Source organism: Brassica napus, chromosome C2 (genome assembly GCF_020379485.1).
Source record: "Brassica napus cultivar Da-Ae chromosome C2, Da-Ae, whole genome shotgun sequence".
NCBI lineage: Eukaryota > Viridiplantae > Streptophyta > Magnoliopsida > Brassicales > Brassicaceae > Brassica > Brassica napus.
In genome coordinates this window covers 10,635,978-10,647,441 of record NC_063445.1, presented here as the reverse complement: position 1 = coordinate 10,647,441, position 11,464 = coordinate 10,635,978, and the positions used below count along the sequence as shown (strand labels likewise).

At 36.8% G+C, this 11,464-nt stretch overlaps 4 protein-coding genes across 6 annotated transcripts; 1 reads left to right on the top strand and 3 right to left on the bottom strand.

Annotated features, from left to right (window-relative positions):
- Positions 1 to 2,612: 2,612 nt before the first annotated feature.
- On the top strand, positions 2,613 to 5,621 carry LOC106380937 (cytochrome c-type biogenesis ccda-like chloroplastic protein). Of its 2 annotated transcripts, none has more exons than XM_013820785.3 (12): positions 2,613 to 2,785; positions 3,135 to 3,269; positions 3,464 to 3,522; positions 3,835 to 3,965; positions 4,060 to 4,145; positions 4,264 to 4,295; positions 4,469 to 4,630; positions 4,718 to 4,790; positions 4,899 to 4,999; positions 5,087 to 5,179; positions 5,281 to 5,327; positions 5,417 to 5,621. In XM_013820785.3, the coding sequence occupies exons 1-12, from the start codon at positions 2,698 to 2,700 to the stop codon at positions 5,490 to 5,492; spliced, it is 1,083 nt and encodes a 360-aa protein (XP_013676239.2). In that variant the 5' UTR covers positions 2,613 to 2,697; the 3' UTR covers positions 5,493 to 5,621. The 2 variants fall into 2 exon arrangements, with proteins under 2 accessions (XP_013676239.2, XP_013676240.2); XM_013820786.3 differs by having other exon boundaries at positions 5,257 to 5,327.
- LOC106377880 (microtubule-associated protein 1B-like) lies at positions 5,599 to 7,528 on the bottom strand. 2 transcript variants are annotated; one of them, XM_048747182.1, is made up of 3 exons: positions 6,445 to 7,528; positions 6,287 to 6,408; positions 5,599 to 6,211 (listed from the first exon to the last, which is right to left on the bottom strand). In XM_048747182.1, the coding sequence occupies exons 1-3, from the start codon at positions 6,876 to 6,878 to the stop codon at positions 5,850 to 5,852; spliced, it is 918 nt and encodes a 305-aa protein (XP_048603139.1). In that variant the 5' UTR covers positions 6,879 to 7,528; the 3' UTR covers positions 5,599 to 5,849. The 2 variants fall into 2 exon arrangements, with proteins under 2 accessions (XP_048603139.1, XP_048603138.1); XM_048747181.1 differs by having other exon boundaries at positions 6,287 to 7,528.
- A 1,122-nt stretch (positions 7,529 to 8,650) lies between these two features.
- On the bottom strand, positions 8,651 to 9,286 carry LOC125582163 (secreted RxLR effector protein 161-like). The gene has a single exon (XM_048748718.1). The coding sequence runs from the start codon at positions 9,284 to 9,286 to the stop codon at positions 8,651 to 8,653; it is 636 nt and encodes a 211-aa protein (XP_048604675.1).
- Positions 9,287 to 10,390: 1,104 nt separating this feature from the next.
- Positions 10,391 to 11,158, bottom strand: LOC125582162 (secreted RxLR effector protein 161-like). Its single transcript, XM_048748717.1, has one exon. It carries the CDS (start codon positions 11,156 to 11,158, stop codon positions 10,391 to 10,393), a length of 768 nt encoding a protein of 255 aa, XP_048604674.1.
- Positions 11,159 to 11,464: the final 306 nt, after the last annotated feature.

Below are 11,464 nucleotides of genomic sequence, written 5' to 3'. Positions count from 1 at the left end.
TTGTTCAAAGTATCCATGATACTCGTTTTAAGAAGATGTATGTTTTATTTGATCAAGTCATATAAAAAATTTCCTATAATCAAATCATTGTTGGCATTTTTGATATAGATTATAATAAAGCAAGACCATGTACATACTTTATGTTGATGATATTACGTAAACTTATATAGACACCTTAGCTATTTGTTTAAGGTTTAGTTTCATGTCCTTTGACATGTTCATGTAATGTAGACTCTAGCACGATAAGACGTATTCTGAGAGTTTGAGGATCAATTACTTGATTGATAGATAAAAGAGAGACAATTAGTATGGCTTCTCAGGAATTCCACCTGCCATCTACATTCGCCGCAAAGGAATCACTGGTGTTTCGATTGATTTTGTTCATAGTGATCGACTTGTGCCAATTAATCTTTTCAGGAAACTAGTGCAGAGATGCACAAGATATTTATAATTGAAATCCATTTTGGAAATCACTACTGCCACGATCATAACACACTCATGAAATGAGAAGAAGCAAATAGTGAAGCCAAACTTGTCCCAATTGATCACGAGCTTTGTTTTAACGAAAATGTAATCATTTTGTGTTTGTTTTATGCCTTTGATATTGTTGTTGACAACTTTCAATTTTTCTTGTTTATGCATATGTAGTTAATGATCAAAAATGTTGTGGCTGGGGGACTGGACCACATTTTTCAGCTCCATTCACCATGTTTACAACTCTTCAAAAGAAGCAATTTTGCTAAGTCTAAAGGCTCTCAATATCAGGAGGATTGTATCACGACATTGCAAACCTGATGTGCTCAACCTTCAAAAGATGGTTGATAGTGTCTTTCGTGATGTCATAGATAATCGCCTCCATGATTATTGTGTGAGAACAAAAGCTGGTGGCGGTCAAACCAAAAAAATATAACAAGACAAAAAAGAGAAATAGGAGAACAGAGCCTTCATGGGATTCCACAAGTAGTATTAGTACTCTAACTTGGTTTATTCTCTAACTAAGTAATTTTTGCATATAATCTGGTCATTGTTAAGCCTTTAGTTATCTCTCAGTTTGATTCTCGCTCTCGCATGTTTTAGAGAAGATTGTGGTACTTGCTCATATTAATGAATTATTGTTTTTGAAATATTTGGTGACAATTAAAACATTGGAAACCAAGGGGAAAAGAATGAATTGAAAAAATGAATGAGAAAGAATATTTTCTTTCTAATTTTAATTAAAAAAGATCTTTTGTTCTATAACTTTTTGTTAATGAAACAAAGAATTATGTACAATAAATATTTTATGAAAGGTGAAAATTAGGAATGACAATCACTTTTTGTCCCAATTTAAAACGCTAGGGGGTCTATTGGATCAAGGATTTGAGAGGGTTTTATTTTATTTTTCTTCAAATCTCCTTTTATTGTATCTAGCATTTATAAATTTTATATGAAATCAATGCTTATTGGATTAGTCATTTGTATAAGTTTTCTCAAATTCCGGCCTATTAGAATATATGGATTATGTCAATAAAATCTATCAAATGAAATTTGGTTTGGGGGTGGGGGTAATGAATGATATTTTATAGTGGAAAACAATGAATCGAAATACAACCTCTTATGATAGTACTTGAAACTTTTTTAAAAAATAAAAAAAATTGACTTCACATTTTTATGAAGAAAATCAAACTATTTGAAATAATTTTTTTTTTTGAAAAATCAAATTTTAAAAGATTTTAAATATTATATATATTTCATATCAAATTATAGAAATTTAAAATAAAAGAATTATTTAAATAAATATTAAATTTTAAAAGGTTTTTTCAAAAACTTTGAAATTTCTTCAAAAAAACCTTAAAACTTGCAAAATCTTTCTACGATTTACTCAAATCTCAAATTATCTTGGAAGGATCCTAGATTCAATAAGTCTCACTTATAAAAGATCTCGAGGAAATGGCAATGGGATTAATCGGTTTCTTCTTCTTTTAATTTGGTTTACTACATTTTTGTACAACCTTTCCAAAATGGCAACTCATATTTGATTTTAGATTTTAGGTTTTAGTAAGACCTCTATAAATTTCAGCCCATTAGATAATTTAATTTTGAAACAGCCCATTAGAGAATATATATAGAGAAAATGACTAGCACTAAAAATTTTTTTGTCATAAATATAATCACTAAGAATAAAAATGACCAAAATAGCACTTAATGTTTTATCAAAAGAGATAAATATATACTTATACCTCAATGGTAAATTAATTTAGACATTAGGGTTTAGAGTTAAGAAGTGAAGTTTATGATTTAGGGTTTAGGGTTTAGAGTTTAGAATTTAGGGTTTATGGTTTAGAGTTTAAGGGTGAGTTTTAGGGTTTAGGGTTTAGAGTTTAAGATTTAGGGTTTAGGATTTAAGATTTAGGGTTTAGGGTTTAAGATTTAGGGTTTAGGGTTTAAGGTTTAGAGTTTAGGGTTTAGAGTTGGAGAATGAGATTTTGGGAAAAGATTTCAAATTTTAAAAAATAAAATAAAATTAAATTTTTCAAAAGATAAAATGCTATTTTGATCATTTTAGTTTTTGAGGGCTTTTGTGACATAAATTTAGAAATGTGCTATTTTAGAGATTTGCCGTTATATATATATAAAAAGTATTTAACGAAATTAAAATTAAGGAAAAGGAAAATATCTAAAAGCGAGAAGACCGTTTCTCTCTCTAGCTAGAGTGCGATGATGAATTTGAGCGTGAACAGATGCATCGCCGGTGGAGGTATCATCGGTGGATTTTCGAGTTGCAGAATCAATCATGGTGCTAGTGGTGAGTTTCCTCTCTTAATTTAGCTTTAAGAACAAACTATAGAGAAACTCACAAAGCTGTAAACCCCGTACAAAATAGGTATATAGAGTAATCTGGATTTTAGATTATGATCAATCGCACGCATGATTATTAGTCTTATATTTTGAACTCAAGATATGAATAGTAATCGCTCTGGGGGGAATCGAAACTGGGTCGTGTTGTCCTTACAAGTACCACATGTTAGTTATCTTCTTATTCTTCTTCATAAGTGTACTCAGAACATGCTCTGGCTTGAAATTGACTAGGGTTTAGGGATTTGCAACTGCTGCAATGAAAGGTATTGAGTTTGTTTTTTTCTCACAAACTACAGAGAAAAGGTTGGTCCGTGTTGGCAAGCATTGTGAGCTACAGAGAGGGAGAAGTTTAGGGTCTGATGCTGTCTCTTTAGAGAAGAAAGAGAGCAAAAGTGTTAAACTTGCCATGTTTGGTAGTGGTTTAGTAGGAGGTAATGTGTTACCCTCTTCTCCATTTCACCTGTTTATTCTGCAAGTCTTGACTCAGAGTCAGAAATAAGAATCTATGTGTGTTTAAAATCCAAGTGTATGGAAAAACTAGCAAAGTATGCCTGATTATGTCTTCTAACGACTTAATTATTTTCATATGATTATGAACACCTCATTTTTTTTCTTGGTTTCCCAGTGGCAAACTTGGTAACTCTTAGCTCAGCAAAGGCCGCAGACTTGAAAATGGTTGTCTTGGTAAGCTTTAAATCACAGACTATCGTCTTTTTTAGATTTTCCGTACTTCTGTGATCTATTCACTGATGTCTGTTACTGTAGGCTAGTTCAGTTGCTTTTTTTTAAGATTGTTTCTTTTCCTTTCGTCCTTGGTGCAAAGCCAAAGGTAAAAACTTCAGCGTCTCTGTATATATAGGACATTGTTTGGGGGTTTGATCTGAATATATATATTTTTTTTGTTTTGCGCATTTTTGTGCCTGCTTCTGATTTTTCGGCCATTATCTAGTTGCAGTTTGCTTGTAAAATCAGAAACTAATTATCCTCTTATGACAGGATCAAGCGACTTCCGTGTACATCTTGGCTGAAGGAACACTGGGAGATTCGCTTGGAAACTTCTTGTATTCAGCTAACCAACAAGCTAATGAAGCTGTTCAAGATCAGCTCTCAGCTCTCAGTGTAACAAGGTTTACTTTTTTTCTGGTTCTTTCTCAATGCAGCATGTTTGAGAGTTTGACAATCGAGTTCGCTGACTCTCCTGATAATTTCCCCCTCTTGTAGTTTGGCAGTGATATTTGGGGCAGGACTTGTGACAAGTCTCTCTCCATGTACACTTAGTGTTCTGCCTTTGACACTTGGTTATATAGGTATGTCAATTTATCTCAGTTTAAAAAAAAAAAGAAATTCTCACAAGTTATGGATAGAATATAAGTTTGATGTTCTGATTCCTTTGGCACCGGTCCTTACTATGGCTGTAACATATAGGTGCATTCGGGTCTGGCAAAAGCAGATCTCAGGTTAGTGTCACTTCAGATCAGACTTCAATAATAACTGCCGCGTTATGAGTTAGTAGGATCAAATTTCTTTGTCGTAAAACCAAAACGCAAACGAAGCTATATACAAGTTCTCGTTATCACTTTTTAGTCACATTTGTAGTAAACTTTAACATTTTAGCTCTCCATGGACTTAGGTTATTGGAGACGCAATAGCTTTCTCACTGGGATTAGCAACTACCTTAGCACTTCTTGGGATTGTAGCCTCTTTTGCCGGAAAAGCTTATGGACAAATAGGACAAGGACTACCAGTAGCTGCATCCGGTCTGGCTATTGTAATGGGTCTCAATCTCCTTGAGGTACTTTTGTTACACGTTAGCACTTTTCATATAGCATCAGTAGCATAGCCATGTCCAACAACAATCTCCTTTATTCTCCTCTTACAGGTAATCCAACTTCAGCTTCCATCTTTCTTTGACAACTTTGATCCTCGTGCTGCTGCAGCAAACTTCCCATCAGGTAATCCTCCTAGAGACAAAATCAATTTTGGGGTTTCGGACATCAAACCGTTCAGTACTTTTTTTTGTGGTTGTTTGTGACACTCTTGTTGACAAAATGTTTTTTTAGGTGTACAAGCGTATCTAGCAGGTCTCACATTCGCACTTGCTGCTTCACCTTGTAGTACTCCAGTCCTAGCCACCCTTCTTGGCTATGTGGCTACTTCCAGGGTAATTCTGTTTTTAATACCAGAGCTAGTATAATTTTCCACTTGGTTATATAATTATAACGGATAATGTAATGGTTATGACATACAGGATCCAGTAGTAGGTGGAAGCTTACTGTTGACGTATACAACAGGTTACGTTGCTCCACTCATCCTCGCTGCTTCTTTCGCTGGAGCTTTGCAGGTACCATGTGTTTCTTTTACTCTTTAACAAATAGTCAAGCTGCAAATTTAGTAGTTTGGGTTTTAAATTTTGTGAAGCATCTGCGTGTTCACCTTCTGCAGAGCTTGCTCTCGTTTCGAAAAGTCTCTGCATGGATCAACCCCATAAGGTATGTCTAAGTTTGAGGCATTCTAAAGCCATATATATGATTTCAGATGTTGTAAATTTACTGTTTCAATTTTCTATGATTTTGTGCAGTGGTGCTCTTCTACTTGGAGGAGGTTTGTATACTTTCTTGGATAGGCTTTTCCCTGCTGCTACTATGGTCATGTAAATATTTGTTACCAAGAAGAATCACATTCTCATTTCTACCAAAAAGTGAAGTGTGTGTATAGTATTATAAATATATTGATTATAATGTAAAATCTTAAACAAACAAACAAACAAACAATGTGTTCGATTACTACAAGTCTAGTCTTTGTCCACATGTTATCCTTTCATCTTAAACCACACGATAACTGTGATTTTAGACGGCCTAGAAAGTACAAATATGACAATCATACACACACGCAAAAGTCATTTACAGCTAGAGTAGTTATACAAAAGAGTCAACATTTGCGACTGTGCCGGTGCCGTCCCTTTCTCCAGTGTTCATCAACAGCTAAAGCAAAAAAAAAAAAAACACGAATATTTACAAACGAGTCCCTCCATTTACCATTTCTTTATTTTTCGACAAAGACTCCAATCTTTGCAGTCTCATCTCTTCGTTGAACTTCTTGATAAACGCTTCCACACGGCGGTTCAGCTCTTCCTGACCCGGTGACGGCTCCCGTTTCAGCTCCGTGGGGGCGTTTATGTCATTCAAGTTCTCAGACTTGGTCATCTTGTGTTTGGCGCTCTTTTCTGACGAGCTTTGCACGTGCGACCTCTCTTGCCACGTGTCGGATTTAGTCAAGTGCTTCGTTAACGGCGTCGAGTGTCCTTCCGTTATCTTCTTCCACGTCGTCTCCAGCGTGTCCTGCCTCCTCGGCGGCTTTTTGTCACCAACACCACCTGCGGAAAATTTGGAAACGTTCATTTACGATTTTACCCCTACACGAAACTCGAATATTCCGACGGAATCTATACCTTCAGCACTCATTTTTAGGGACTTTTGTTTACTGTATCTCGGTGGTTTCCTCGATAGCTTCACCCTCGAAACCTCCGGCGAATCACTCGGCTGTTTTGGCTTCTCCGTCTCCGGTTCCGACCAATCACTGCTCGGTCTTGGCTTCTCCGGTTCCGACCAATCACTCTTTGGTTTTAGCTTCTCTGTCTCTAGCTGCTTATCATCATCGATGACTAGAGGGACATCTTCCACCGTCGGATCATTGTCCTCACCTACGGCCTGATGAGACACGTTTAAGTAACCAGCGTCGATATCAGAAGGTACCGGTACTACCGTCACTGCTTCGGAGAAGTCGGAGACTTCGATATTGGAAGAAGATTTGTTAGTGAGCTTAGATGTAGCGACGATAGAGACGATGATGCAGTTGATGACTAAGTAAAGATACGGTGGCTTAAGGAGGAAGACTGTGTTATCGTATATCATGGGATAGCTAGAGGCCACGAAATGTGAGACTGAAGGAACGGTGAAAATCACGGCCGCCGCGACAGAAAATACGCCGGTGATGACGACGGTGGCTGCTGTTTTGAAGGAAGAGGTGGGGAGAAGAGGCATGGTGGTGAATGATCTCGTGTAAGTGTGCGGTGCTTCTTATCTACAAAAAAAAGAAGTGAGGTGTGTGTATTTATATATATTTTTAAAACATTTATGGTGAAATTAAATTAAAAATGTGGTCCTTATTATGGTGTGGGCTATTCACAGAATCACGAGTGGGCCCTGTACATAAGGTATGGTGATGGAGGCTTATCTGAGTTACACGTGGCCGTTTGGGACTTTGATGCTTCGCTTGAAGCTAAACCTAACACTACAACAAGATTTTGACAATAAAATGTGAATAATTTCATGTCATTAAGATTATAGAATTGTTAGATACAAGAAAATGTAGTGTTTTAGGCCATTTTCGTTGACATTGTAGAATTAATAATTCAGAGTGAGAATGATAGTTATGATCAGTGCCGTGCCAAGAGTTTTTGATGTCGTAGGCCAAATAGAATATTATGTTTAATGAAAATATTTTTTGATGGAATAATATAAGAAGTAATCAAAATCATTTTTTAAGTAACATTTTGATAGAAAATATGCACTTTTACTATAGTTTTATATTTCGTTCATAAATATTTAAATGCAAAAGAAAACTGAAAATGCAATTACAAAACCTTTTATATAGATAGTTATATTTTATAAATTTGTAAACCTGAAAATTATAAGCAAAAAAAATAAATAATAATAGAAAAAGAAGAAAAAATCATTTTATGATAAAAAAGAAAGATAAGCATATGGATAAATTTAAAAAGTAAAAATAGGATATAATTATAATTAATTGGTTATAATTAACATCTTAATGTAATTGTAGAAGATAAGAAAAACAGATATTAGCAGTGATTTAGAATATACATACTTAAGTTGAGAAGCAATCAGAAGTCAAAACATATATAGTTTATGAATATATGTATTTATATGCCCTATAAAATTATCACAAAATTTGATGTCCTAAGCGAAAGCTTCAAATTTCCATTGGTTATGATAAATGTGAATAATGCTTTAGATAAGGACACGCAGATCTAAAAAATATAAATAATTGAGAATGGATGCATACGTTACGCCCATCCTCAATTCTAACGTTCAATTTTCTTTGCATTGCATATATTAATAGAAGATTTGATTTGACCATTCAAGTCCGTGAAAGATGTATATCGCATTACGGGTCAACAAGTTCAACAAAATTCTACCGACCATTCTTGTATTTATTTGTGCTTGACACTGATTGAACTGTAATTAATTTATTATAAACACAAAAAGAACTCAAAACTTATGTCCAAAGCTCGGTCCATGACCGACATTGTATTTTTGCTTTTACTGACCAGATGTCGAACCTGGTCTAATGTGTTGGATTATCATATTATGTTTGCATTATGTATAGGTCGATAGACGTAAGGAGACAAGAATGTAGTAAACATAACATTAACAAATCCAACATACAACTTGCACAGTTGCACGTAGAAGATCTTACTTGTGTTACACATGATTAACTGATTATATTGCAGTTATTTCTCTAGATATTCTAATTTACGAGTATATCAAACTGTTTACAGAATTTACTCTTATCATAAGCATGTAATGTAATACTTGCTGAGTTGCTGTTAATGTATGTGTTGTGAACGGCCACGAATTAAGCAAGAAGACAATAGAGAACAAAACGTTTTGAGGCAAATACCCGTTTAGGGTTTTTTATTATTGTGTGAATGATAATCTTACAAACTCTTAGACCCATATTTATATCAGTTTCAAAACCCGATTTCCTTTATCCTTTAGGAATACATACTTATCTAGAAAAAAGTAAATTTTCCTAAACCTAAAAGGCATACCGTACCATGATACACTTGATTTTTAGCCAAACATAATGCACTTTGACTATCACAGTGTAGCTGAACACCTTCTTGATCAACACCCAATTCGGATACAAGACCTTGTACCCATACTACTTCCTTAACTGTTTCCCCAAGTGCCATGTATTCAGCTTCAGTGGTTGACATCGCTACAATAGGTTGTTGTACCGATCTCCAGCATATAAGTGCTCCTGCAAGAGTAAATACATACCCTGTAGTCGACCTGCTATTATCAAGGTCTCCACCATAATCTGAATCCACGAACCCAATAACTGAATCCTGCACTTCTCCTCCAAACATAAGCCCATAGTCATTTTTCCCTCGCAAATACCTTAGAATCCACTTCACAGAATCCCAATGTTTTCTTCCAGGATTCGACATGTACTTACTGACTTGACTAACTGCTTGTGCTAGATCCGGCCTTGTACACACCATTGCATACATCAAACAACCAACTGCTCTAGCATAAGGAACCTCTGCCATATCCTTGAGCTCTTCAGCAGACTTTGGAGTTTGCTCTACTGAAGGTATGAAGTGCTTCGCCAATGGTGTAGAGACTGATTTTAACTTCGACATGTCAAAACGTTCTAACACCTTTTCGACTTCGTCCGATCCACGAGTGCTGGGATTTTACTGGTGCACAGAGATTTAAGACATACAGATGCAAAAAAAACACCACCTTGACAAAATATCTCTACAAAACTCTTTATCCCGTCTATCTTCTCAGGGGAACCTTCTTTGCTTCTCAGCATTGGCAAACACGGAGCAGATCCAGGCAATGCTTGAACTTCTCCGTTGTAACAGGCTTGGTCAACATATCAGCAGGATTCTCTGACGTATGCACCTTTTCCAATAAGACTTCTCTGGAAGCTGCCAACTCCCTTATCTTGTGAAACCTTATACGAATGTGCTTCGTCCTCCCATGATACACTTGATTTTTAGCCAAACATAATGCACTTTGACTATCACAGTGTAGCTGAACACCTTCTTGATCACCACCCAATTCGTATACAAGACCTTTTACCCATACTGCTTCCTTAGCTGCTTCCCCAAGTGCCATGTATTCAGCTTCAGTGGTTGACATCGCTACAATAGGTTGTTGTACCGATCTCCAGCATATAGGTGCTCCTGCAAGCGTAAATACATACCCTGTAGTCGACCTGCTATTATCAAGGTCTCCACCATAATCTGAATCCACGAACCCAATAACTGAATCCTGCACTTCTCCTCCAAACATAAGCTCATAGTCACTTGTCCCTCGCAAATACCTTAGAATCCACTTCACAGAATCCCAATGTTTTCTTCCAGGATTCGACATGTACTTACTGACTTGACTAACTGCTTGTGCTAGATCCGGCCTTGTACACACCATTGCATACATCAAACAACCAACTGCACTAGCATAAGGAACCTCTGCAATATCCTTGAGCTCTTCAGCAGACATTGGACTTTGCTCTGCTGAAAGTATGAAGTGCTTCGCCAATGGTGTAGAGACTGATTTTGACTTCGACATGTCAAAATGTTCTAACACCATTTCGACTTCGTTCGATCCACGAGTGCTGGGATTTTACTGGTGCACAGAGATTTAAGACACACAAATGCAACAAACACCACCTTGACGAAAAATCTCTACAAAACTCTTTATCCCGTCTATCTTCTGAGGAGAACCTCCTTTGCTTCTCAGCATTGGCAAACACGGAGCAGATCCATGCAATGCTTGAACTTCTTCGTTGTAACATGCTTGGTCAACATGTCAGCATGATTCTCTGATGTATGCACCTTTTCCAATAAGACTTCTCCAGAAGTTGCCAACTCCCTTATCTTGTGAAACCTTATACGAATGTGCTTCGTCCTCCCATGATACACTTGATTTTTAGCCAAACATAATGCACTTTGACTATCATAGTGTAGTTGAACACCTTCTTGATCAACACCCAATTTGGATACAAGACCTTGTACCCATACTACTTCCTTAGCTGCTTCCCCAAGTGTCATGTATTCAGCTTCAGTGGTTGACATCGCTACAATAGGTTGTTGTACCGATCTCCAGCATATAGGTGCTCCTGCAAGAGTAAATACATACCCTGTAGTCGACCTGCTATTATCAAGTTCTCCACCATAATATGAATCCACGAACCCAATAACTGAATCCTGCACTTCTCCTCCAAACATAAGCCCATAGTCACTTGTCCCTCGCAAATACCTTAGAATCCACTTCACAGTCTCCCAATGTTTTCTTCCAGGATTCGACGTGTACTTACTGACTTGATTAACTGCTTGTGCTAGATCCGGCCTTGAACACACCATTGCATACATCAAACAACCAACTGCACTAGCATAAGGAACCTCTGCCATATCCTTGAGCTCTTCAGCAGACTTTGGAGTTTGCTCTGCTGAAAGTTTGAAGTGCTTCGCCAATGGTGTATAGACTGATTTTGACTTTGACATGTCAAAACGTTCTAACACCTTTTCGACTTTGTCCGATACACGAATGATGGACTTTTAGTGGTGCACTGAGATTTAAGACACACAGATGCAATAAACACCACCTTGACGAAAAATCTCTACAAAACTCTTTATCCCGTCTATCTTCTGAGGGGAACCTCCTTTGCTTCTCAGCATTGGCAAACACGGAGCAGATCCAGGCAATGCTTGAACTTCTCCGTTGTAACATGCTTGGTCAACATGTCAGCAGGATTCTCTGACGTATGCACCTTTTCCAATAAGACTTCTCGAGAAGCTGCCAACTCCCTT